Below are 24,688 nucleotides of genomic sequence, written 5' to 3' on the forward strand. Positions count from 1 at the left end.
GGTTCCTTACAAGATAGTGCCGCTAGTTCAGAAACTCTTCTGGCAGAAGAAATGGCAACCAGAAATACTATCTTTCTGGTCAACAAAACCAAGGGAATCTCCCGTAAAGGTTCAAAAGGCTGCTTTTGTAAAGCTGACAAGACCAAGTTCAAATCCCAAGGATTTAGGGGTCTTTTGATCGGAGGACTGATCCGTGTTACCCCCTGCAAAAAGCTACGCACTAAACAGTGAGAAGCTAAAGGCTGCTAAAAAAACACTGACATGGCCGAGATCTGGCCCTTGATGGTATTCAGGGCCAGATTCATTTCTAATCCCATCTGTAGGAATTCAAGAATTCTACCTATAACATATTTCCTGGTGTGCCAACCTCTAGATCCGCACCAGTCAACATATGCCTTCCAGACTCTATAGTAGATGATCCTGGAAGCCGGCTTCCTGGCATTAATCAAGGTAGATATAACTATAGGCGATAACCCATGACCCCTTAGGATGTGGGTCTCAATAGCCAGACAGTCAAATTTAGCGTCTGTAAGGTAGAATGGAATACCGGACCCTGTGAAAGAAGGTCCAGCCGTAATGGCAGAGACCAGGGAACTCCTACTGCCATCCTTATGATCTCGGCGAACCAAGGCCTTCTGGGCCACGAGAATCACCTCCCATTGTTCCTGCCTGATCCTGCAAAGAAGACACGGAAGTAGCAGAACTGGAGGAAATGCATAGATCAGAGAAAACTGATCCCATAGGAAGACTAATGCGTCTGTTCCGCAAGCTAGCGGATCCCTTGTCCTTGACACAAAGTTGTCGACTTTGTTTTTGAATCTGGACGCAAACAGGTCCACGTCCCGAGTACCCCATCTCTGACATATTGCAAGAAAGATGTCGGGGTGAAGAGACCACTCTCCTGGAAAGAGTTGTTGGCGGCTCAAGTAGTCCGCCTGTCAATGCTCTATCCTGGGAATGAACACTGCCGTTAGGCAAGGAACGTTGTGTTCTACCCAAGACAAAACGTGATTCACCTCTCTCTGGGCTGCATGACTCCTCGTGCCCCCCTGGTGATTGATATAAGCCACAGACATGGCATTGTCGGACTGAATCCTGACAGGACAACCCTTCAGTCTGGCCATCCAGGCTCTTAAAACCAGATGGATTGCCCAAATTTCCAAAATATTGATAGGCAAGGTCCTTTCCAACCTGGACCTCCTTCCCTGGACAGAATCCTCTCTCAGACTGCTCCCCAGCCTGAAAGACTGGCATCTGTGGTTACAGACAGGGAGCAGTAGATCTCTCTGTCATGTTCTTGGCAGAACAGGAAAATGCTTTATTTACATAGCCATCTCCCTGTTCTGCCACTGTGACACGATCGCAGGCCCACGGCGGACATAGTGTCCACGGGAACGCTCACAGAGTACATGGCAGGCACGTGCGCCCACTATGCTATGGTTTAAAGGGGACGTACCTGTAGGCCCATTTGCCCAGCCATGCTATTGTGCCGACGTATATCATCGTATGCTGGTTGGCAAGGAGTTAAAGAATTTCTTGGTATTTTTTTGCTCTCCTCCGCTATGTGTCTTTTCGTGTTCTATCTTAGCCACCCTAATGGCACCATTACATTTCTTGTTGCATGCTTTATAAAGTCTGAATGCTGATGATGATCCCTCAACCCTGTATTTTTTTGAAGGCCTTCTCCTTTGCATTTATATGCATTTTACATTGGCGTTAAGCCATCTAGGACTTTTGTTCACTCTTAAATTACCCAATGGGAGGCACTGGCTAATGCCTCTTAGTTAATATGCTCTTAAAGCGAACCCATCTCTCCTCCGTGTTCTTTGTTCCTAATATTTTATCCCAATTTAGACCTTCTAGCAAGGTTCGTAGTTTAAGGAAGTTGACTCTTTTGAAATTCAGCGTCTTTGTATTCCCCGTATGTTTCCTATTTGTGTGATTTATACTGAAGCCAATTGAACTGTGATCACGGTTTCCTAAATTGCCCCGTATATCCACATCCGTGATCAGGTCTGTATTGTTTGTAATCAGTATATCTAGTAATTTCTAGTTGGTGCATCTACCATCTGACCCATGAAATTGTCCTGAAAGACTTTTAGTAACTGGCGAGCCTTAGAAGAATGCCTGGTTCCCTCCGCCCAGTCTATGTCTGGATAATTAAAATCCTCCATTATTTTGGCACTTCCAATCCTTGCTGCTAATCCATATTGTGATAGGAGGGCCACCTCTACCCAGTATTATTTTCCCCTTAGCTTCATCACTTTGGAGCTCTACCCATAAGGATTCCACCTAGTCCGTAGCTACCTTAGTGATGTAATCTTTTACATAGTTACATAGTAGGTGAGACTGAAAAAAGACACAAGTCCAACCTTTGTGATTATATGTCAGTATTACATTGTATATCCCTGTATGTTGCACATTCACTTGTACATTATTCTTGATATATAGGCATACCCCTTTACCCTCTCTATCCCTCCAATAAAGGGAATATCCTTTAATGGTTGCCAGCCAATCATGAGAGCTGTTGAACCAGGTCTCTAAAATTCCCACAAAATCCAAATCCTCCTCGTACAACAGTATCTCTAGTTCACCCATCTTGTCCGCCAGGCTCCTGGCATTGGTGAACATGCCAAGTAGTTCAGACCGGTCACATACTGTCCTCTTATTGGGTGTTCTGAGATTGCAACTAGGTCTTGTTAGTATACTTACCTGCTGGGCAGATTTTTTTTCCCCCACACATGCTAAAGATTACTTATAACCCCAAAAATTTTCTAAATAGGAACTTTCTAAATAGGTACAATGAAAACATGAGTTGAATTTTATGTAAGTAAGAGTTAAAAGACCTCTACAACACTTATTTCTCCAAGTCTGGCGTGTGTGCCCATACCGAATAGGTGTTGAGCAATCTGCTTTAAAGCGGAGTTCCCCACAGAAATGGAACTGTCATGGATTGGATTCCTCCCCCCCCCCCCCTCCAGTGCCGAGTTTGGCATCTTTCAGGGGAGAGCAGATACCTGTCAAATCCAGGTATCTGCTCCCACTTCCTGGGGAAAAATCGCCGCAATCTTGTTTGGCGATCTACACAATGTCCAACCCCCCACCCCCCGATGTCTTCTGGGAGACACACATGTCCCAGAAGACAGCAGGGACCATTCAGAAAGTGCAGTGCGGCTTGCGCACGGGCAGTAGGAAACAGGCTGTGAAGTTGTAAGGCTTCACTTCCTGTTTCCCTTAGTAAGGAGCCAAGGGACAAGTCATCTTCGGGTGCTGACATCGTGGGCTCCCTGGACAGGTAAGTGTCAATATAATATAAGTCAGTATTTGTAGCTGCTGACTTTAAAAAAAAAAAAAAAAAAAAAAAATTTATCCAGGCAGAACTTCGCTTTTGTTTTTTACCCTGAAAAATTATTTTGTTGTCCTGGGCTCCGAGGATGACAGCGGAAGCCAGGGAACAGCGTGTGGTACATGTCGTTGGCAATAAAAGGGTTAGATTTAAATCCTAACTAGGTGACATCTTGTTTGCTAAAGCATAAAAAAAAATCACTGTTAGGTTTCCCTAAAATACAGTTTTTATCATTTTTCCATCTGAATGCATCTGAGTGAGGCTGATCTCCAATAGCCACTTTCAGCCTACATGCATTTGCTTCACAATTGGCCTAATGCCCTTTATCAGTACTGTCTTCCTGAGTAACAAGTGTTAATTATGCCCGTGTCAGCACAAATGCCTGTATTTTCCACCAGGGGTGTACGTGACAGGGTGACAACACAGAAATGCAGTATATAGCTGCCCTATAGCAGGAAGTGCCCAAGAATGAACTTCATAGATTGCCAGGTATTACCTTAAACATTTCCCGGCCAAACTATAGCCCAAAGATAGCTACAGTGTCGTTGTCCAGTTGCAGAGCAATATCCTTTCCTTCACTGTGGAAAGCTGATAAACCGGCTATCCTGTGACTGGGGACATTTCCACTGATAATCAGGGCACTGATCATAAGTGTCCTAAATTGTCAGTGCAGCCCCATCAGTGCCTCCTCATCAGAATACATCAGTGAAGAAGAAAAATTACTTATTTGCAAACTTTCTAACAGAAACGAAAACAGAAATTTTTGGTCTTTTTTTTTTATCAAAAAATAAAAAACCCAATGGTGATTGAATACCACCAGAAGAAAGCTCTGTCTGTCTCAAAAAAGTGATAAAATTTAATCTGGGTACAGCGTAATTGTCATTCAAAGTGCGATAGCACTTATAGCTGAAAATAGGCCTGGTCAGAAAGTGACCAATAGGCAAGTGGTTAATGAAGAATTTCAAATTTGGAATGCCTGAAAACAACTGTAAAAGATTATATATTTTAGTGACTCGGTTTAGATCTATACTGTTGAGATTAGTTCAGTTAGCCTTATAGAAAGTTTCTATTGTCTGCAGTTAAGTCAGATTTGCAAGACGTGAGCAAGCACAGTGACCAGGCAGTGCTACTAAAGCTGAGTATATAAAAAAAGTATGTTTTTGTTCAATCAGTGTAATGAAAAAAAAAAAAAAATAGATCCCTGCATCAACACAAATGATGCTGCTGATGTAGGGATCTCTCCTGCTGAGATATATTGGGACGGGGGGACTCCCTCTTCACCAGAACACACTGATCAAATGCTGGTTTCCCAACAGGATTGTTCAACAGAAGCCAGTTGTTAGCCTTCTGTTGAAAAGACAGCTGTACACACAGACCTACAGTCAGCCGGTTCCTGCTTGAACTGGCGGATGTTCAGCTCGAGCATACCAGACTTTAGGTTGGTCAATCACTGATAGATTTTTGGCCTTCACGCTATAGATTGAAGGAAAAAAAAAAATTAATATAAGAATCCTCCCATCCACTCTATGCAGCGCAGATGAATGAATCCCCCTGCTGAGCTTTTGGATGCAAGCCCTGTTTAGCCATCTATTTTCCACCGAGCTTCATCTATTTTTCAATCAAAGACTGTCAGACAGGAATGGCCTACAATCCACCCACTAAGTTAATTTTGTCCGGTTCATCAGGAACTGACTGAAATTTACACAGTGCATGGCCAGCCTAAAGAACTACAGTATTTTTTTTTGCGGATTTCCCCACATCCAATTTGCATGACAGCAGAGTGTGACCCGCTCTAAATGCAGCAGGTGCACACACCTACAGGGTGGCTGTGGACCACACTGGAAAACGGTTACCTAACTGCACATCATTCTTGCTTAGATGAGGATTAAGGAAGTGGGAATTTGTCATAAAACGCTTTTTGCCCCCTTGTTTTATACAAATGATTCCGAGTCATTTTAATACTCATTAACCTTTTCCGGCTGCCATCTCTTGGCCCTTCAAGTATGCAACGGGGGTTTTCCGGTACCCGTTTGTTACTGTGCTGGGAGCGTGCTTTTAGCACAGTAAAGCGTTTACCTAGGGCCACATACATGCAGACGCTCTGTGTTAAAGCCCACCACCCGAGAGGCTGCATATAAGTGTCAGGTTGGAGGAAGTGGTTACCAGAATTATTTACATTAAAAGGATGACATTCGTCTATCTACACACAAAGACACAAATTTCATTCCAAGCAGAAATAACCATCAAGGATTATTATCTCTTCTTATGGTGCTATCATCATGTAATCTAACTGGCAATAAAAATTATTTACCTGTGAGGGAGGAGGCATTGGGTGAGCATCATCATACATTAACCTTTCAGCAGTCCTTTTCAGGTCCTCATCCTGAGGAAAAACGAACATTGCAACATTAAATAACTCTGCACTGAAAATATTAAAGGGAAAGTTCCAAGAGCTAAAAAGCTAAAAGAAAATATACATAGAGATTAGACTGAAGCACAAGATCACAGTGTTTTGCACAAGCTGGTTTGAAGGGAATCGCTAAAAACATTTTACATAATAAACGAGTGACTAACCAATACTTTAAAGCGATTGTAAAGGCTTTTGTTTTTCTTTCTAAAATAAACATGTTATACTTACCTGCTCTTTGCAATGTATTGCACAGAGCTAACCCAAACCTCCTCTTGTGGGGCCCCCCAAAAGGCACCCTAGGCTCCTCCTCTTCTCAGTGCACCACCATAGGATGATGCTTCCAATGGGGGCGCACCTGTGGGTTTGCTCCTGAGCCAGGCTGTGTGCATCTATAAACACACAGAACAGCTTGGCTCTGCTCACTGGCTGTGATTGACAGCAGCAGGTGTGGCAGATAATGCACATGGGCACGGTGCTAAATCCAGAGGGTGGTAGAACAGGAAAAAGTTTTACCAAAATACAGCGGAACCCAAGCAGGTCTGATAACACTGCTGGGATTTTAGTGCAGCAGGGGCAGTGTTTTCAGATCAAACAGGAGCACATTGGATTTCTGGTAAAATCATCATCAGGTATTTTTCTATACTTACAGCTTTTTTTAAAGAGATAAACAATGGGAAAATGTGTTTCTATTGAAAAGTTGTAGAACATTTTTATTCCCGATATACACTTTTTTTTGTAACACAGTTTTCACCTTTTTGTGTACCTCTGTGCAGATGATCTCCAACCTCTGTTGCTTTCTGTCTACATACACTCAGTCTAGGGTTAGCTACAAATTATTTCTCTAGACTGGTTTAGTGACAACAATAAACCATGCCTGCATAAAGAGTGTTAGCATGCAGTCTTCATCAGGAAGAATTTAGTAGATGTTACATTTTAATGCAAGGTCAGCTTTACCATGTTAAAGCATCTGAGATTATAATGATTGGGTTTAGATTTACCTTACACGATTTTTAGGAAGTCTAAAACCTTCCCAGGGTAGCTACACACGTGTTAAAGAGATTGTTGTTCAAAGGAAATGCTTATTGGTTTTATATATTATGCTCAGTAGATTACACAATTTAGTTCGGTAAATATAAATTACTGCATAGTAATATTTTGTATTCACCTTTTGATCCAGTGGGTAAAATTTTAAGCTCCCTTTCATGATTTTCAGACTCAGATTGCTTCTTTGATGTAAACCTTGTTTACAGAGATCAGTAGCTCAAGCTCAATTTTACACACACACGAAAGCAATAACTATTGCTATGAACGAGCAAAAAAAAAAAAAAAAAAAAGAGGGAAGATAATACTGTGCTAAACCAAAACAAATCAGAAAATTAAGGAAATAACTTTCTATAGCAGCTAACACTCAAACAAAGTCAAACAGATTTAGAAAAACATACGTGTAGCGCTTAAACACTTAGGGTCATAAATGACATGTACCCAAATAGATGTGAAATCAAACCATACAATAGTGCACAATATTCAATGTGAAGTCCAGTGACCAGTAATGAAACTGGTTTGTGAAAGTCTCTCTTGGAGAACTTGAATGCAGATAAAATGATCAATGATGTCTCGGAGACAATAACTGAGAAGGGATACGTTGCTTGAAACACGGGGAACACCGGTTCTATAGACACACAATGAGGTACTCTTACCAACAATGGTGGACGCACATACCATATGGCAGTGAGTCAGATACGCTTGTGTTTTTCCTGTTGGATGTAACAACGAAGTCCTGGTCCAAAGAAAGACTTTCACTTTCATTACTGGTCACTTTACTTCACATGGAATATTGTGCACTATTGTATGGTTTGATTTCGTATTGCTAAGAATGAGACTTCAACTGGACAAACAGAACCCAAAAGCACACAAGCATCTGTTGTGTGCTAATCCATAGTGCCTTGAAATTCCTGTGTTATATATTAATACACTGATTTGTAAAATAATATTATATAGCATAAAAAATATCAAAAACACGTTTAAAAATGCACAAACTTAAAAAAAAAAAAAAAATACAATTTACTGCTCCTTTTTTACTCTGGATCTGGACATTGCAGAGCACGTACTGCAGTTGTCATAGCCCAATGTGCACATATATTAGATATGGTAGGCCTGGCTCATGTCAAATGCCAACATTTTCCTCTGCTATACATAGCCCTTACTCCAGAAGAAAGTAATCCTTTGCATGTAGCTGATGAAACGTGCTGATAAAGGAAATCACTCTAGTCTGCATGTTAACAATTTTCAAAATGCAATGAAATAACTAATGTCATAGTAGCTCTTCAAGTACAGTTAATACTTCTCCTTCCTTCTTTACTTTTCAGTGTAAATGATGGTTTAGTATTGGTATTCACCAAACATTATTCAGGATAGCTGGCCTCCTTGTTTATTTTAATGGTTTTAACGGTGCCACCATTTTGGCTTACTAAAAATGTGCATTCTTACCTGTAGCCAAGGGTGTTCCAAGGCTTCCCTTGTTGTCAGTCTCTTCTCTGGATCAACAACTAACAGTTTCTTCACAAGATCTAGAGCTTTAAAAATATATTGTCTAGATTAAATCAAAGTGAAATGAAGAAACCAGTGAATCAAATCTAAAAACCAGTAGGCATGTTTGAAATGACCCTGACATGGCCCATATTATTTTTCTAAGGAAACACTGTGTAGAGGCTGGGGTACCCAAGTTCATCTTCAAATCAACCCTGCTATGCTTCCCTGCCATTTAACCATCAACTGAAATGGTCTCTACTGCACACTGAAGTTATGGGGTTTGAAAGTTCGATGATAGGGGCGGTACAGTCCCAGGAAGAAGCAGGGTTTAATCTAGACCCAGACAGAAATCTAATTTTCATGTACATTATGGACCTAGAATTAGGGAGGTGCCACAGAAAACTCTGAAGACTAAGACACATGTACTTGCAGGTAGAGTTTTCTGCCCTTAAAAATTGTTTTACCCGAGAAAAAAAGTTTAGGCCAGGTTAGGCTTAATTTAGAGTGGTTGTAAACCTCAAACATTAAATATGAACAAAGCATATCCATCTATAGTGTGTACTTGTCTCAATTAAGATTATTACGTGTCATTTCTGTCTGCTGCTTCATTCCTCTGTTATCAGCACGAGTCACTTCTGACAAGTTTTCCTGACACCAAGAGAAAAGTGGTGACAGGGGAGGGAGCTCCAGCAAATTGGCAGCCTCAGTGATGTGCCCGTGAGCTGTGTGAAGGGGGTGTTTTTCTTCCCTCCAATCAGCTCCCAGAGCTCTCCTCACTGAGCTCTGCAGAGAGCAATTTCAACTCTCCACCCACTTTTTCTGAACTCGCAGCCAAGCTTTAAAATGCAGCACTTTGAATGGATGCAAGAAAGAGAGAGGACAGAAACAGATACAACTTATGTATGAGGATTTGTTTCATATCTGTGTATCACCTGAGGCCATTCACTTCACTGGGGATATCTAAACGGTTTACAGCCACTTTAAAGGAGCCAGGGAATATAAAGCTTTCTTTATCTCAGCAGATAAGGTTCAAAATAGTTAGGAACCAGCTGTAACTTTGCGGCACAGTTTTGTGACCAAACTGAGATTTTAGGTCCTGACACTTGAAAGTTGACTGTGCATGTGAGATAAGTGACTAAGTTAGTACATTGGCACAGTCATTCATTTCCATACCTGTTTGTGATACATTCTTCCAAGCACCAGATATAAATGTATAATGTCCTCCTGTGATCTGATCTTTAAGTGGCATTTTATTATGGCTCTCAGAAAATGGTGGGTATCCACTAAGGCTACAATACAAAAATAACAGGGACAACATGCATTACAGCTGTCAACTGGTATTAGTCATTAATATGCAACAATAGGAAAAAAAAAAAAAAAAGCAATACGACATCTCATTTTTTTTCTACATCCAAATAATAAATAAGCCCCAACATACTTACCATACAAAAAGAATGACTCCCAAACTCCAGAAATCCACTGCACTACTGTATCCAGCTGTGCCAGCTGTGTTTAGCACTTCAGGAGCTAAATAGGTAGGGGTTCCACATAGTGTCTTCATTAATAAGGTTTCTCCAAGAATTTTGGACTGGCCAAAGTCTGTGATCTGTAAAATAGCAGTAATATATACTGAAACAGGACAGTAAATAACAATAATTTCAACTTAAAGTGATTGTAAGGGTTTGTTTTATATTAAAAAAAAAATTAACAGTTCATACTTACCTCCACTGTGCAGCTGGTTTTGCAGCTTGTTTCGAACCTGCTCTTCTGGGGTCCCTGGGCGGCTTCTCCCCACATCAGATAACCCCCTGGGAGAACCGCTCTCCCGGGGGGTTACCTTGCGGCCCACCCTACAGAGTCCAGCATTCGACGTCCATAGAAGCCGAATGCAGGCCCCGTGGCATTGGATTTGATTGACAGCAGCGGGAGCCGATGGCTGTGCTGTTATCCATCTATCCAATCAAGAGTCGAGAACCCCGGGCAGAGAGACAGTGTGTCCCCGTGGGTCAAGTTCTAGGGCTCAGGAAAGTAAAAAACAGGGGGCTGGGGGGCGGTCACTGCCAGGTGTTTTTTCACCTCAATAAATAGGCAATGCAGGAAATCAAGTAGATTGTCACTACACTGTCTGCCCAAACCTCGGATATGGGCAGGCAGTTCCTGAACTGCAGGAAGAAATCAATGAATGAGGAGGATGCTCACCAGTGCCCTCGCACTTCATTGAGAACTACAAACAAGCCATCGGCCAAGAAGGACGACAGTAGTTGTACATCATTCACAGAACCCTGCGAATTTTACTAATTTTTTTTTTTAGCGATTTTATTAAATTTACTTTCTTGAAACCCTTTTTTTTTTACTTCAAGATGAACTTTGGCCTTTTTTTTTTCACAAAAAAGTCCAGTAATATAGCTGCTGACTTTTAACAAAAAGAAAACATGAGCACAAGATTCTCATTAGCATGAGAGTATACATTATTAAAAGAAAAAAAGATGGCTGAATTTCAAGAATTTTAGCTGTGAGTGGAATGGCAGGCCTCGAATCCCCGAGATGGACACAAAGCAAGGCTGTGAGCATGGCAGGCTCCATATACCCTGGCCGGCATCACAGGGACCTGCTCCGACATCTTTAAATAGACAGCCAATAAACTGCGTTCTGGGACGCTACCACGTGCTGGTGGAAATGCTAATGAGGATCACATGCTCGTTTTTATGTTGTTGTTTTGAGCTGCTTTGCAGCATCCCGCATATTTTCTGGGAGCTGCAGGATCCTCTCAGATGCCTCTTGATCCTCCTCCTGATTGAAATGATTTTTATTGATGCTACTGACATTGGGCATTGAAAGCTGGGACTTGTAGTGCTCTTTGCTGGTTGGTGGATTTACTCTGACCTTTAAATAAACAGGAAGTCAACAGTCCAGGAGTCCTGCGCTGTCATCACCCAGGCCTGTTTTCCGTTAGTCTTTGGGTCCACAAGCCGCTATCTTCCTTGTGAGAAGCCGGCTGTGACTTCCTGATGTTTCACAGTTGGGTGCCCACTGTGTATTTGTGAGATGCACTGTGCTTTTTAAATGGTCCTGCAGACATGTCCCAAGAGGTTGCGGGCTGGGAGCAACTTCTGCTCTTCTCGTGAGAATAATAAAACTGGAAGCATTGGGAGGCTCTCCCAGCAGAAAGAGACCCTAAAAAAATATCATCAGCAAAAGGTATTCGAGATGCAGGCAGTGTCTCTGACATGCTAAACTCTGATTTAGGAGGTGAAAATGTACTTTCAGAGAAATCAAGAGGCATTTTCATAATTATCTGGTTGAAACGTGAGCATCAAAAGTAAAGTTAAGACCTTACAAGATATCTGAAGCTCACAGCAAAGCTAGTACAGAAAATGCTGGCATTTGGGGCGATAGATAAATTTAACAGGCAGTGGTCAAGTCCCATAGTGCTTATGCCATTTCCTAGGTGGATGAGTTGATTAAATCTTTTCAGGTAGACTGAACAGGACACTACACATGGTACAAGTACTGCCCGTTTGTTTTGGGGAATCCAATCAAGGGCACCCTGACTGTCAGGAACTGACTTGAGTTTAGTTAAGTGGCTGGATCAAGCAGATATATATTTTTTTTTATGCTATGGTGTTCCCGTACAAAGCCTCCTGCATTGAAAACAGTTTTCTGCCTTGCTGAAAAAAGTAAAAAGGAAAAAACTTGTTTGGACTGTTCCTGTCCCATGCATGGTTTTACCACTGATACCAGTTGAGTCTGTCATAGTTCTGATACGTAAATTTCAAAAGCTACACCTCAAACAATTTTTAAAAGACCCCCAAGGAATACAGTAGAAAGACAAATCAGCCTACCCTATTGACAGTCTTCTATAATTTTCCCCATGGCAGTTTGCAGTTCAATTGAGAGGTAGATTTTGGACAGGACTGCAGCCTCTCATTTGCTTGAGTGAAATTCCCTCCTTCTGATCTATATCTCTATATATGATGCTTCTTGCACACTACAGCTGGGATACCGCTGTGTCGTAAATAATTAAATGAGTGAAAAAATAGACCACAGAATTCCTAACTTGCTAAAGCTGGGGATTTCTGGCTTGCATAAGAACAGATTCAGAATTAGATGCTTACTAAATACAAGGGAACTGGTGACCAAAAGTTTTACACAGCTTGGAGTTCTGCTATACTCAAACACAGCCAGTATACAAAAACATAAGCAGGCTGGCTATGCCCCCTGTACATACTGAAACTTAAAGTGGAACAAAACTTTTTCTATCAATATTATTTTTAATTCTTATGCTACTAGCCTTAGCAAATATGAGTGTATTTTTTTTTTTATTTCTTCAGTTGCTTCCTAGTTACTGGTCTAGGCCAAAATGATGTCATACATCTCACGAATCTTAATGGGAATGTTTTTTCCCTTTCATCTAGAGGGGAGGATGGACTTTCTCAACTAAGGACACCCGTCTGCTTACATGCGTGAGCTAATGGGGCAAATGGATTTTGGGGAGTGCTTTGTGAACCATCTGCCCTTATACAGGGGGGGTATTTTTCAAAGTAATTCCTCAGCAAAATAAAGTAGAGTCATGAATGGATGGTCGAGTTTGCTTTGAATATTAAAAATGATTTACCATATTTAACAGCGTATAACACGCACCCCAAGTTTAGGAGGGAAATTTAAGGAAAAAAAACTTACATTTAAATGCCCATCAATGCAGCCTTATCAATGTCCATTTGCAGCCTTGTCATGCAGCCTGTCCGTCATTGCAGTTTTGTCATGCAGCCTGTCCGTCATTGCAGCCTTGTGCATCGCTGTCCCCTCAGTGATGTCCGAAAGCCGCGAGAAGGGCCGAAGGCGGCTGAAAGCCGATCAGAGCCCAGAAATCGCGGAAGATCGGCGTATAACACGCACCCGCGATTTTAAGGGGAAAAAAGTGCGTGTTATACGCCGATAAATACAGTATCCACTTGCTTACTGGGCATTTAAACCAAGTTCCTGTCCAGGCTAGTTTTCAGCGCTGTCACTCTTTGAATGACAATTGCGTGGTCATACACAACACTGTACCCAAGTTTAATTTTTTTTATTTTTTTCACAGAAATAGAGCTTTCTTTTGGTTGTATTTAATCACTGCTTGGAACTCTCAGCCTGTCAGGCTCTGCTGCACTGGCAGAGAGGGAACATGCTTTCTAATTACTAATAGATTTTAGCTGGTGTCTTGGCTTTCCATGCCTTTTTTGCAACTCCCTTTTTTCATGTCTTCAATACTTTTTTTCTGTCATTCCATTGTATTACACATAACTTAATTTCTGAAGTTATTTGTTTTGGTTTCTTTGCATGTATGGATTACATGGGTTGTTTTTGACATGTGGTGAAAATGTCATGTCAATAGCACCTTTAGAAATAGATTTACCTAGAAAAATGGTGGCATGCATTTTACCCCTTTGGAAAAGTAAGATTTTTAATTATCTCAAATTAACAAGAACAATTTCCAAAATGTTGCCAAAGTTTTACAAAACATGTGTTTAGCTCATTACATGAAAGTAAGGTTAATAATATAACTTAGATTACAAAATCTTCCGTCTTACCTAGACTAGTTGATGCAAAAATTAGTACACCCCACAACAAAAACTACTACACCTAGAATTTTGTATGAGCTCCATGATTTGTAAGGTCAGCACCAAGTCTTCTAGGCATGGAATGAACAAGTTGGCGACATATTGCAACATCTATCTTTTTCCATTCTCCAAGAACAACCTCTTTTAGAGCCTGTATGCTGGATGGGGAGTGATGCGCAACCTGTCTCTTTAGAACTCCCCATAGGTGTTCAATTGGGCTTAGATGAAGAGACATACTTGGCCACCAATTAACTTTCATTGTGTTCTTCTTCAGAAATGCAACAGTGGCCTTAGATGTGTTTTCGATCATTGTCATGTTGGAAAAGTGCACAACGACCAAGGGTACGGAGTGATGGTAGCATATTCTCTTTCAATATAGGAGCAGTACAGCTGTGAATTCATGATACCATCAATGAAATGCAGCTCCCTGTCACCAGTAGCACTCATGCAGAAAGACACTGCCACCACTATGTTTCACTATAGGCACCATGCATTTTTCTTTGTACTCTTCACCTTTGTGACGCCATACAGCTTTGAAGCCATCAGTTCCAAAAACCTTAATCTTGGTCACTTCAGAGTAAAAAGTCCCAGTAGTCTTCTTTTTCAGCATGGGCCTCGGCAAATTCTAGGCGGGATTTTTTGTGCATGGGCTTTAGCAGAGGCTTCCCCCATGGAAGACACCCATGCATTCCTCTGCAGTGTACGCCATATTATGTCACTGGAAACAATGATCCCAGTTTGGCTTTCTACTTCTTTAGCCAAAGGCAGTGAACTTGCATGGTCATTTTCTTCAAATCTTCTCATCAGAAGACGTTCCTGTCAAGGTGTTAACTTCCGTGGATGGCCTGGATGTCCCTGTGAGATGATTGCAGTTCCATCTTTGTTACATTTTTGTATCACTTTTGCTACAATATTCTGACATATAAGTAAAGCTTTGCTGATCTTCTTGTAGCCTTCATCTTTCTTGTGTAAAGAAATGATTTTCTTTCTCAGGCCTTGTGACATTTCTCTTTCATGTGGTGCCATTGCTGACAGCATGAAATGGGAAGGGGTTTTCTCTGTTAATTAATGCCCTTTAATAAACAACTGTCTGCTGGACACCCGTTTAATAGGTAATTAGATTCACCTGTACTTGAATTCTTGTTAAATAGGATTTTTTCAAAAATTTAGCTTAGCTCACGAGACTTTCATTGGAGTGTATTCATTTTTGCAACATTTTCTTGAATAAAATTTGTTAGTGAAAATACTTTGTGTGTGCAAATTAACAAATCTTGGTCACAATCAATGGCCCGCATTTGTGGCAGTATTTTGTAGTATAGTTTCCCTTGGAAAATGTTTATTCTGAAAGGAAAGTAAAGGTTTTCTGACAAATCTGTTGGGGTGTACAGGTGTTAAAATGCTATAAATTAGGAATGCTTTCAGAAACAGAAGTGGTAAAAATAGGATTTTTAAAACAGCTTACCTGAAAAATAATTTTCTTTATCATACATCATAGGACACAGATCCTCAAGTATTTACTTAGTGGGTTTTGGGCCTACCTTCCGGTGTTGACACTGGTATAACCAATACAGGAAGTTGACTCCCCTATATAACCCCTCCTCCTTCCAGGAGCACTCGGTTTTTGTAACCAATATACTCTCACCCCATAAAACAGAGGGGCGGGAGCCCTGTGTCCTATGATGTACTCCAAGAAAAGGATTTTACAGGTAAGCGGTTTTAAAAATCCTATTTTCTTTATCATACATCATAGGACACAGAGCCTCAAGTATTTACTTAGTGGGATGTCCCATAGTAATGCTACTTGAGGGGAGGGAGACACAACCCATAGGGTAACCCCCAGACCTGAGGACTTATACTGCTGCCTGCAGCACACTGCGCCCGAAGGCGATATACTCATTCCATCTTACATCCACTTGATAAGATTTTGCAAATGTATGTACTGAAGACCAAGTCGCGGCCTTGCAGATCTGAGACATGGAGGCCTGGTGACGCACTGCCCAAGAAGCACCAACCGCTCTGGTAGAGTGCGCCTAAACTTGAAAGGGAGAATCTTTCCCTTTAAGTAATAAATTTGAATTATAACTTGCTAAATCCACTTAGCAACAGTGGATTTTGACGCTGCCTGTCCTTTTTTAGGACCCTCTGGCAGAATAAATAAGACGTCAATCTTACGAATCTGAGCAGTTTTCTTTAAATAGATCTTCACTGCTCTCACTACATCAAGACAGTTTAGTGACTTTTCTTCCCTGGAACATGGTCTTGGGAAAAAAACGAAGGCAGGACAACATCTTCATTCAGATGTAAGCCTGAAACCACTTTAGGCAAAAAGCCTGGATGAGGGCGTAACACCACTCTGTCCTCATGAATAATCAAATATGGCTCTTTACAAGAAAGAGGAGCCAATTCTGAAACCCTCCTTGCTGAGGATATAGCAACCAAAAATATCCGCTTCCTAGTCAGAAGGACTAAGGGAACATGCTGTAGTGGTTCAAATGGCGTTTTTTGTAACACTGACAAAATTAAATTCAAGGCCCAAGGGGTTAAAGGCGAGTTAACTAGTGGATTAATCCACATAACCCCTTCCATAAAACCTTGGACTAAAGAATGCGTAGCAAGCAGTCTTTGAAATAAAACCGATAGGGCTGAGACTTGGCCCTTAATAGTACTTAGGGCCAACTTCATCTCTACGCCCAATTGTAGAAAGGAAAGGATTCTGCCTAAAATATATCTCTGAGGGTGCCAACCTTTGGATTCACACCAGGAAGCATAAGATTTCCAGACTCTAATATATAGCTCTAGAATCTGGCTTCCTAGCATTAATCAAGTAGAGATAACTGACCTGGAAGCCCACGTTTCTTCAGAATGTGGGTCTCAATAGCCAAGCCGTTAAATTTAGCATTTGTAAAGTAGGATGGAATATTGGCCCCCCGAGATAGCAGGTCTGGCCTTAGTGGGAGGGGCCATGGACCCTCCACTGCCATCTTTACGATCTCTGCGTACCATGACCTTCTGGGCCATGCTGGTGCTACCAGTATTACAGACTTTCTTAGCAGCTTGATCCTGCAAAGAACTCGAGGTAGCAACTGAATCGGGGGAAATGTATAGATCAGTTCAGAACTGATCCCACGGGGTCACCAACGCATCTTTTCTGTATGTGAGTGGGTCCCTTGTCCTGGACACAAAGTTGACTAGCTACGTGTTGAATCTGGGACGCTAGAAGATCTACGTCCGGAGTCCCCCATCTTTGGAAAACAACTCGAAACACTTCAGGGTGAAGAGACCATTCCCCCGGGAAAAACTGCTGGCGACTTAGACAGTCCGCCTGCCAATTGTCTACTCCCGGAATGAAAAAGGCATGGGACATTCTCTTCTGCTCAAGTTAGAATCTGGTTCACCACTCTCTGAGCTGAGACTTTTGGTGCCCCCTTGGTGATTGATATATGCCACAGCCATGGCATTGTCGGATTGGATCCTGACAGGACAATTCTAACCTAGAAATCCAGGTTTTTAGAGCCAGATACACTGCCCGAATCTCTAGGATGTTGATGGGCAAGGCTCCTGCTCCCCAGCCTGAAAGGCTGGCATTTGTCGTTACTACCTTCCAGATAATTGGTCTGAAGGACTTTCCCTTCAGCAGGTTCCAAGATGGTAACCACCAAATGAGGCTCTGGGACACTCATGGGGACAGCCACAGGATACTGTTTTGAAACAGTCTCAAATGGAATTGGGCATAGAGAACTTCTTCGAATTACGCTACCATCTTTCCCAAAAACCTTATACAAAGGCGAATTGAAGGGGTTTCTCTTCGACCTGATCATCCTCACCAACTCTTGTATGGAGCTGATCCTTGCAGGAGGCAAGACACCCTTTTCTGGGCTGTGTCTATGATCAGGCCCAGATACTCCAGCCTTCTTAGTGGCTTTAAGGAGGATTTCTTTAGGTTGAGAATCCAACTCAAACCTTTCAGGTAACTGCTTGTAATGGCTACACCTTGCTTCAAGCGAGCCACTGACTGGTCTATTAACAAAAGACAGTTATGCCCTGTGCCCTTAACCTGGCTAGAGGTGGGGCTAGTACCTTTGTGAATACCTGAGGTGCTGTAGCCAGCCCAACGGGCAAGGCTACAAACTGAAAATGCTTCTGTTCTACTTCAAACCGCAGAAACCTCTGGTGAGGAGGAAATATAGGGAAATGCAGATATGCATGATGTCAATGGATGCCAGAAGTTCTCCTCTTTGCAGGATGGAAACGACTGACTTGATTGACTCCATGCGAAAGGAGTGGATCTTCAGGAACTGATTTAGATTCCATAGATCTAGACTTGGTCTGATATCCCCATTTGGCTTTGGCACCGTAAATAGGTTTGAGTAAAACCCCAAACCTTGCTCTTGTTTGGGAATCTGATCACCCCTAGAGCCAATTATCCATCTAATGCTTGCAGCAGGGATTGCCTTTTACCTGGATCCTTGGGAACGTTTGATCTCAGAAAACGAGACGGTGGAAACTCTCAAAACTCTAGCTTGTTTTCTAGAGACACTGTGGAAAGAGTCCATTTGTCCTGAATCTCCCTTTGCCAGACTTCCGAGTACCTCAGAAGTCTTCTCCTCACCTTGGTGAGGGGAGATGCCTCTTCATGACGAAGTTTTGGTATTCTGTTTTGCAGACTTGCGGCCCCAGGTCTTCCTTTGTGCCTGGGTTTGACCCTGGGCTCACCCCGTAGAGTCTGATGATGGAGGCTGTTGTCCCTGCCTAGAGGTGGATGCATCTGGCGCAGGGGAAAAAAGTCAGTTTAAACGTAGGATGCTTATATTTTCTTTTGGCTGGCAAGAGTACTCTTTCTGCTGGAAATTGTTTGACTGTATTTATCCAAACTTATCACCAAATAATCGTTCTCCCTTAAAGGGGAAACTAGTTAGAAGGATCTAACAAGGCATTTCAGCCGACCAACCCTTTAACCAAAGGGTCCTTTGCTTATGTACAAGTATATGCGCAAGGCGTGATGCCTGGTGAATAGAATCCTTCATAGCATCTATAGCAATTCCTGTGCTTGTTGCGCAGGGAGCTCATTTGACAGCATCTGTGAACTGGTCCTTTAAAGGACTGACAGATGCCTATAGCTGCAATCGCAGGCTGAGCTACAGTACCTGCTAAGGAAAAAAAAAAAAGAGGATTTTAACAGACCTTCCAACTTCTTATCTGTTGGATCTTTAAGCATAAGCGCATTGTCCACTGGGCAAGCTAAACTTTTATTCACATTGGAAATCGCAGCGTCAACTGCTGGAACTTTCCATCTTTTAGTGAATTTTTCTTCCATAGGATAGAGACTTGAGAATCTCTTTGGAGGGGAAAAATGCTTAGCCAGATCCCATTCGGTATAAATAAGCTTTTTTTAGTAATACGTGGACGGGAAACGCATGCAAAGGCTGTAAAGGCTTCAATGAACTCAAGGAGGAGACCGGACGTTTAGTTAACTCTGTTAGGGATAGCATGAAAGCAGAGCGGGCCATCTCTGTAAGGCTCTGTACATCAGATTGTGAAGCTGAAACTTCAAGTATTGTTTCCTCCACAGAGGAATAATCAGCTTGTTTTTCTTCCCGATCATCTGAGGGTAATACCTTGTCTAGTCCCCATAGTTCTTTTGGACCCTCCACTGACTGCAAAGAGTCTGAGGTGGGGAGGGGGATCTAGGACACTTCCTATCCACTTGGATGGAGGATGCGATTAAAGTCGCTACATTTCCTTTTAAGCCCTGCAGGGCAGAGGAAAATGCTTCTTCAGTCACGTATACAGAGGCTGAAGTGTGTGAAGCTGTTGCACCACCACTAGCTTCCAATGACTCACCCTGGCTTGCCATGTCTGATCTCTCAGAAGAGGATGACAGTATGGAGGGCATGACTGGGGTACCCAGCTCCTGGGGGTGACACCTTAAGTACCTTTACAGTAAGTCTGGAAGACACAGTGCTAAGCACAAAGCAGAGGTACACACAAAAATATGCTTGACAACAGTTCTAGCAAAGACAATGTCACCAAAAATAACAGTTCTTTTGCTGCCTGTCTGGAAATGCCTGTTTACACCCTTACGTGCCCAGCGCTCTGGTGTCTCTTAGTGTGACAGACTACCTCTCTTCAGTTAAAAAGTCTTTCTGAAAATGAGTGTCTGTGATATAAAGCCTCAGGTGAACCTGATTGGCATCCTCAGCGCTTCCCCCTCAGAGTGCTGTGTGTGTGTGTGTGGATGTTACATCCATACACAGCGCCACGTGACCTTGCGGACATGCCCCTCTGCGTCCTCAGGCATACCCACCCTTCTCTTTGAATATGCCTGGTTCGCACGCGCAAACGGCATTCGGGTCTGCTATTGCAGACCTGAGGGAAAAGGGGACACTGGTCGTTCCTTTCGGAAGCTGAACATGCCACCTGCAACAGGGATCGACATTTACACTGCCCTGCTAGGGACTCGTATGGCCAACACCAAGTAAGGTGAGTATCTAACTTGTGGACGCACTATATTCCTTGTATTACACAGGCTTGTTTTTATTGAATGGTCTTGTAAGTACAATTTTATTTGGCGCAATAAATTACTGAATACTTGCAACCCACCATTCCCTATCAAGCATGTTTGACCTCCAGGCTGAAAAGCTAGGGATGAGGGTGTGTGTCACATGATGGCATGAGTTCTTTTGGAGCATGTCAGCACTTTTTAGAATATTGGAGCACCAGAGCACTTTAACCACTTCAGCCTTGGAAGGACCTGCCCCCTTCCTGACCAGGCCATTTTTAGCGATACGGTACTGCGTTGCTTTAACTGACTATTGCACGGTCGTGCGACATGGTACCCAAACAAAATTGACAAAATTTGATCACCTCTGCGGTTTTTATTTTTTGCACTATAAACAAAGAGTCAATTTTGAAAAAAAAATTTTTTTTTTTAATTTTTGTTATAAAAAATATTCTCCATTTAAAAAAACTAAACTAAAAAAAAAAAAAAAACTAAATTTCTTTATTAGTTTAGGCCAATATGTATTCTTCTACACATATTTGGTAAAAAAAAAAAAAAAAAAAAAAAAAAAAAAATCGCAATAAGCATATACTGAAGGGATAGATTTATGGCATTTTGATTATTATCATTTTTTTCTTACTAGTAATGGCGGCAATCAGCAATTTTTAATTGGGACTGCGACCTTGCGGCGGACGGATAGGACACTTTTTTGGGACCATTGACATTTATACAGTGATCAGAGCTTAAAATAGCCACCAATTACTGTATAAATGTCACTGGCAGGGAAGGGTTAACACTAGGGGGCGATTTTAATATTTGCATAACTCCTCCCAAAAGCCAGCCCATCGTTTGCATCAGTGCTGAGGGCTCTCTGAGGCCGCGTACACACGGGCGGACTGTTCGCCCAACTTTGTCCGCTGAACAGTGTTTGGGCGGACAGTCCGCTCGTGTGTGGGCTTTCAGCGGACAGTTTCAGCGGACAGTTTGACGAACAAGGTTTTACGGAATTTCCGAAAAACTGTCCGCTGAAACCTTGTTTCAGCGAACAGTCCGCCCGTGTGTAGGCTTGTTCGTCAAACTAAGTTCCGCGCATGCTCAGAAAGGATTTACACGCTGAAAGTTATAATGCAGTGTATAGGACGTCGTATTTTTCGTCCCGTCGTACGTGCCGTTCACGTCATCGCGCACGGTTTCAGCAAACTGTTCGTTCGTCGTGTGTGGCCATGTCCGTCCATGCTAATTTTGAGCGGACTGTTTGCCGAAACTGTTTGACGAACAAGGTTGGGCGAACAGTCCGCGCGTGTGTACGCGGCCTAAGGGGGAGAGTAGTATCGAGGAAGGGTTAAGTTATGCTTTCAGGAATGTAGAGTACCCTGCTGGCATCTCCCACCAGGCATGATCTGCCTGCATTGCACATAGACCCAGTGATAATGTTGAGTCTAAAATAAGGTATGTAATAAAAACAAAGGTTTAAATTAGCATGTAGAAAGGAGAAACTAGGTAGTGCAAATTATAAGCAAATTAAACTTCGGCTTTAAAAGCTTTGAGTGGCAGTGAAGAATGCATTTCTTTGTACACCGTGGTCTGAATATAGAAAACTCAAGATGTATGCCAGATTTTATGTATTACTGTGCCTCTGTGGGAGAGGAATGGAATCCCACTGACTGGTTGCCATGAGCAATAACTTTATTTTACTTCTAATTTACCACAAGAAATATAGTTAATAATGTTCACCTTTATACAGCATTCTTCATTCGTGGAGGAGAGCAGCACATTTTCAAGCTTTAGATCCCTATGTATGACTCCGTTGTCATGAAGGTACTAAAAAATAAGACATGGTAAACTTTCTACTATGCAAAAAGGTTTCTGTATATGTATACTTATAATAAGAAGTTACTATCGACTTTCACAACATAATGTAAATGTTTTTTTTTTTTTACTATTATACATTTAAAATTAAATGAAAGCTAATTATAATAATTTACTAAAACAATATTTACTAAATTGTATTATTTTGTTTAGATTTACTATTATTCAATAACAAAATAAAACACTGCACTTTAACCCCATATCATGGTGCCCCTTATGCCGCCTACACACGGGCGGACTGTATGGCCTACTTAGTCCGTCGAAACACATTTCAGCGGACAGTCCGCTCGTGTGTGGGCTTCAGCGGACTTTTTCAGCGTGCAGTCTGGCGTACTAAGTATTTCGGATTTTTCGAAATTCTGTCCGTCATACTTTGGTTTCAGCGGACAATCCGCTCGTCAGTAGGCTAGTTCGACGGACTAAGAATGGCGCATGCTCAGAAAGGATTTACACGGCGGAAGGGTGCATTGCTGTGTATTGGACTTCCTATTTCTAGTCCCGTCGTACGTGCTGTACACGTCATCGCGCAAGCTTTCGACGGACTGTTTGTGCATCCGTGTGTGGTCAAGTCTGTTCATTCGAAAGTATGACGGACTGTCCGTCGGATTGTATGACGGACTAAGTAGGCCATACAGTCCGCCCGTGTGAGCGCGGCTTTAAAGCGGTTCTCCACCCTAAAGGGGAAGTTCCGCTAATCTGATCCCTCCCCCCCTCCGGTGCCACAATCGGCACCTTTCAGGGGGGAGGGGGGTGCAGTTACCTGGATAATCCAGGTATCTGCACCCACTTCCGGGACAGACCGCCGCAGACCCCACCGCCCCCCCCCCCCCCATTGTGTTCTGGGAAACACACAGTTCCCAGGACACAGCGGGGACCAGAAGAGACGCACAGCGCGATTCGCGCATGCGCAGTAGGGAACCGGGCAGTGAAGCCACAACGCTTCACTTCCCGATTCCCTGACAGAGGATGGCGGCGGGGGCAGCAGAGAGACTAGCGATCGCTCGTCATCTGCCGCCGACATCGCTGGACCCTGGGACAGGTAAGTGTCCATTTATTAAAAGTAAGCAGCTGCAATATTAGTAGCTGCTAGCTTATAATATTTTTTTTTTTTTTAGGTGCAGAACCGATTTAACAATTCCTACATATCCAAAAAGCAAGAGATGGCATTCATTCTTCCACCCACACTGTCCAAATATAACAGGAAATTTTAGAGCACGGCACTCTGGTTGAAGCAGACTGTGGTATAAAGAGAACATTGCAGAACCTGAACAATCAAAGCATCTCATCTCTGGTGATAAACCTATGCAGTCATAAGTTGGCATGACTTGATTGATTTGCAAGGTTTTTATAGCATGCTATTTGACCTACATGAAACATTGCTGCTGACCTGCTTCACTTCAAATATAATTATTTCAGTTCCATTTTAAACTATATCTAAACCCTTGATGTAAAAAATATTACCATACTATTTTATTGATTACACTTTCCAAATTACTATCCACCTTGAAGTTTGCCTTGGACATAAATTAATCAGCAAAAATCTTCTCCCAGCACTTCAATATGGGACATTATTGCCTTTCCATGGTTAACGTGCGGAAGCAGTGCTGTTACCCTTACTGTATAATCCTTTCAGTGTGAAGTGTGTGTTTAGATTTCTTTTTTATGTATAATTTGTAATTATAACATGTGATTGGGCTATATATATATATATATATATATATATATATATATATATATATATATATATATATATATATATATATATATACACACACACACATATATATATACACATACATACACACACACACACACACACACACACACACCAGCGCCTAGAGGCGATTCAGTTCGCATTGTGCGCTATATAAGTATTTCATTCATTCATTCATTCACACACACACTGAGCAAAATTATAAAAGCAACACTTTTGTGTTTGCCCCTATTTATTATGAGCTGAACTCAAAGATCTATGACTTTTTCTGTGTACACAAGGTCTATTTCTCTCAAATATTGTTCACAAATCTGTTAGTGAGCACTTCTCCTTTGCCAAGATAATCCATCCACCTTGCATGTGTGGCATATCCAGATGCTGATTAGACAGCATGATTATTGCACAGGTGTGCATTAGGCTGGCCACAATAAAAGGGCACTCTAAAATGTGCAGTTTTACTGTATGGGGGGGGGGGGGGGGTCATCTGAAAACCAGTCAGTATCCGGTGTGGCCACCAATTGCCTCACGCAATGCAGCACATCTCCTTCGCATAGAGTTGATTGTGGCCTGTGGAATGTTGGTCCATTCCTCTTCAATGGCTGTGTGAAGTTGCTGGATATTGGTGGGAACTGGAACACGCTGTCGCATACATTGATCCAGAGCATCCCAAACATGCTCAATGGGTGACATGTCAGGTGAGAACGCTGGCCATGCAAGAACT

General features: G+C 42.2%; 1 protein-coding gene across 1 annotated transcript in view; it reads right to left on the bottom strand.

Annotated features, from left to right (window-relative positions):
- Positions 1–24,688, bottom strand: part of CHEK2 (checkpoint kinase 2) — a 92,675-nt gene that overhangs the window by 11,190 nt on the left and 56,797 nt on the right. Inside the window, exons 10-14 of the mRNA XM_077461416.1 lie at positions 22,119–22,205; positions 9,728–9,891; positions 9,459–9,574; positions 8,244–8,329; positions 5,658–5,729 (exon numbers count right to left, since the gene is read on the bottom strand). Of these exons, the coding sequence (XP_077317542.1) occupies positions 5,658–5,729; positions 8,244–8,329; positions 9,459–9,574; positions 9,728–9,891; positions 22,119–22,205 (525 nt within the window). The remainder of the gene's footprint in view (positions 1–5,657; positions 5,730–8,243; positions 8,330–9,458; positions 9,575–9,727; positions 9,892–22,118; positions 22,206–24,688) is intronic.

This window comes from Lithobates pipiens, unplaced genomic scaffold (genome assembly GCF_037356315.1).
Source record: "Lithobates pipiens isolate NorthernLeopardFrog02 unplaced genomic scaffold, aLitPip1_a1.2 Scaffold_3, whole genome shotgun sequence".
Classification (NCBI taxonomy): domain Eukaryota; kingdom Metazoa; phylum Chordata; class Amphibia; order Anura; family Ranidae; genus Lithobates; species Lithobates pipiens.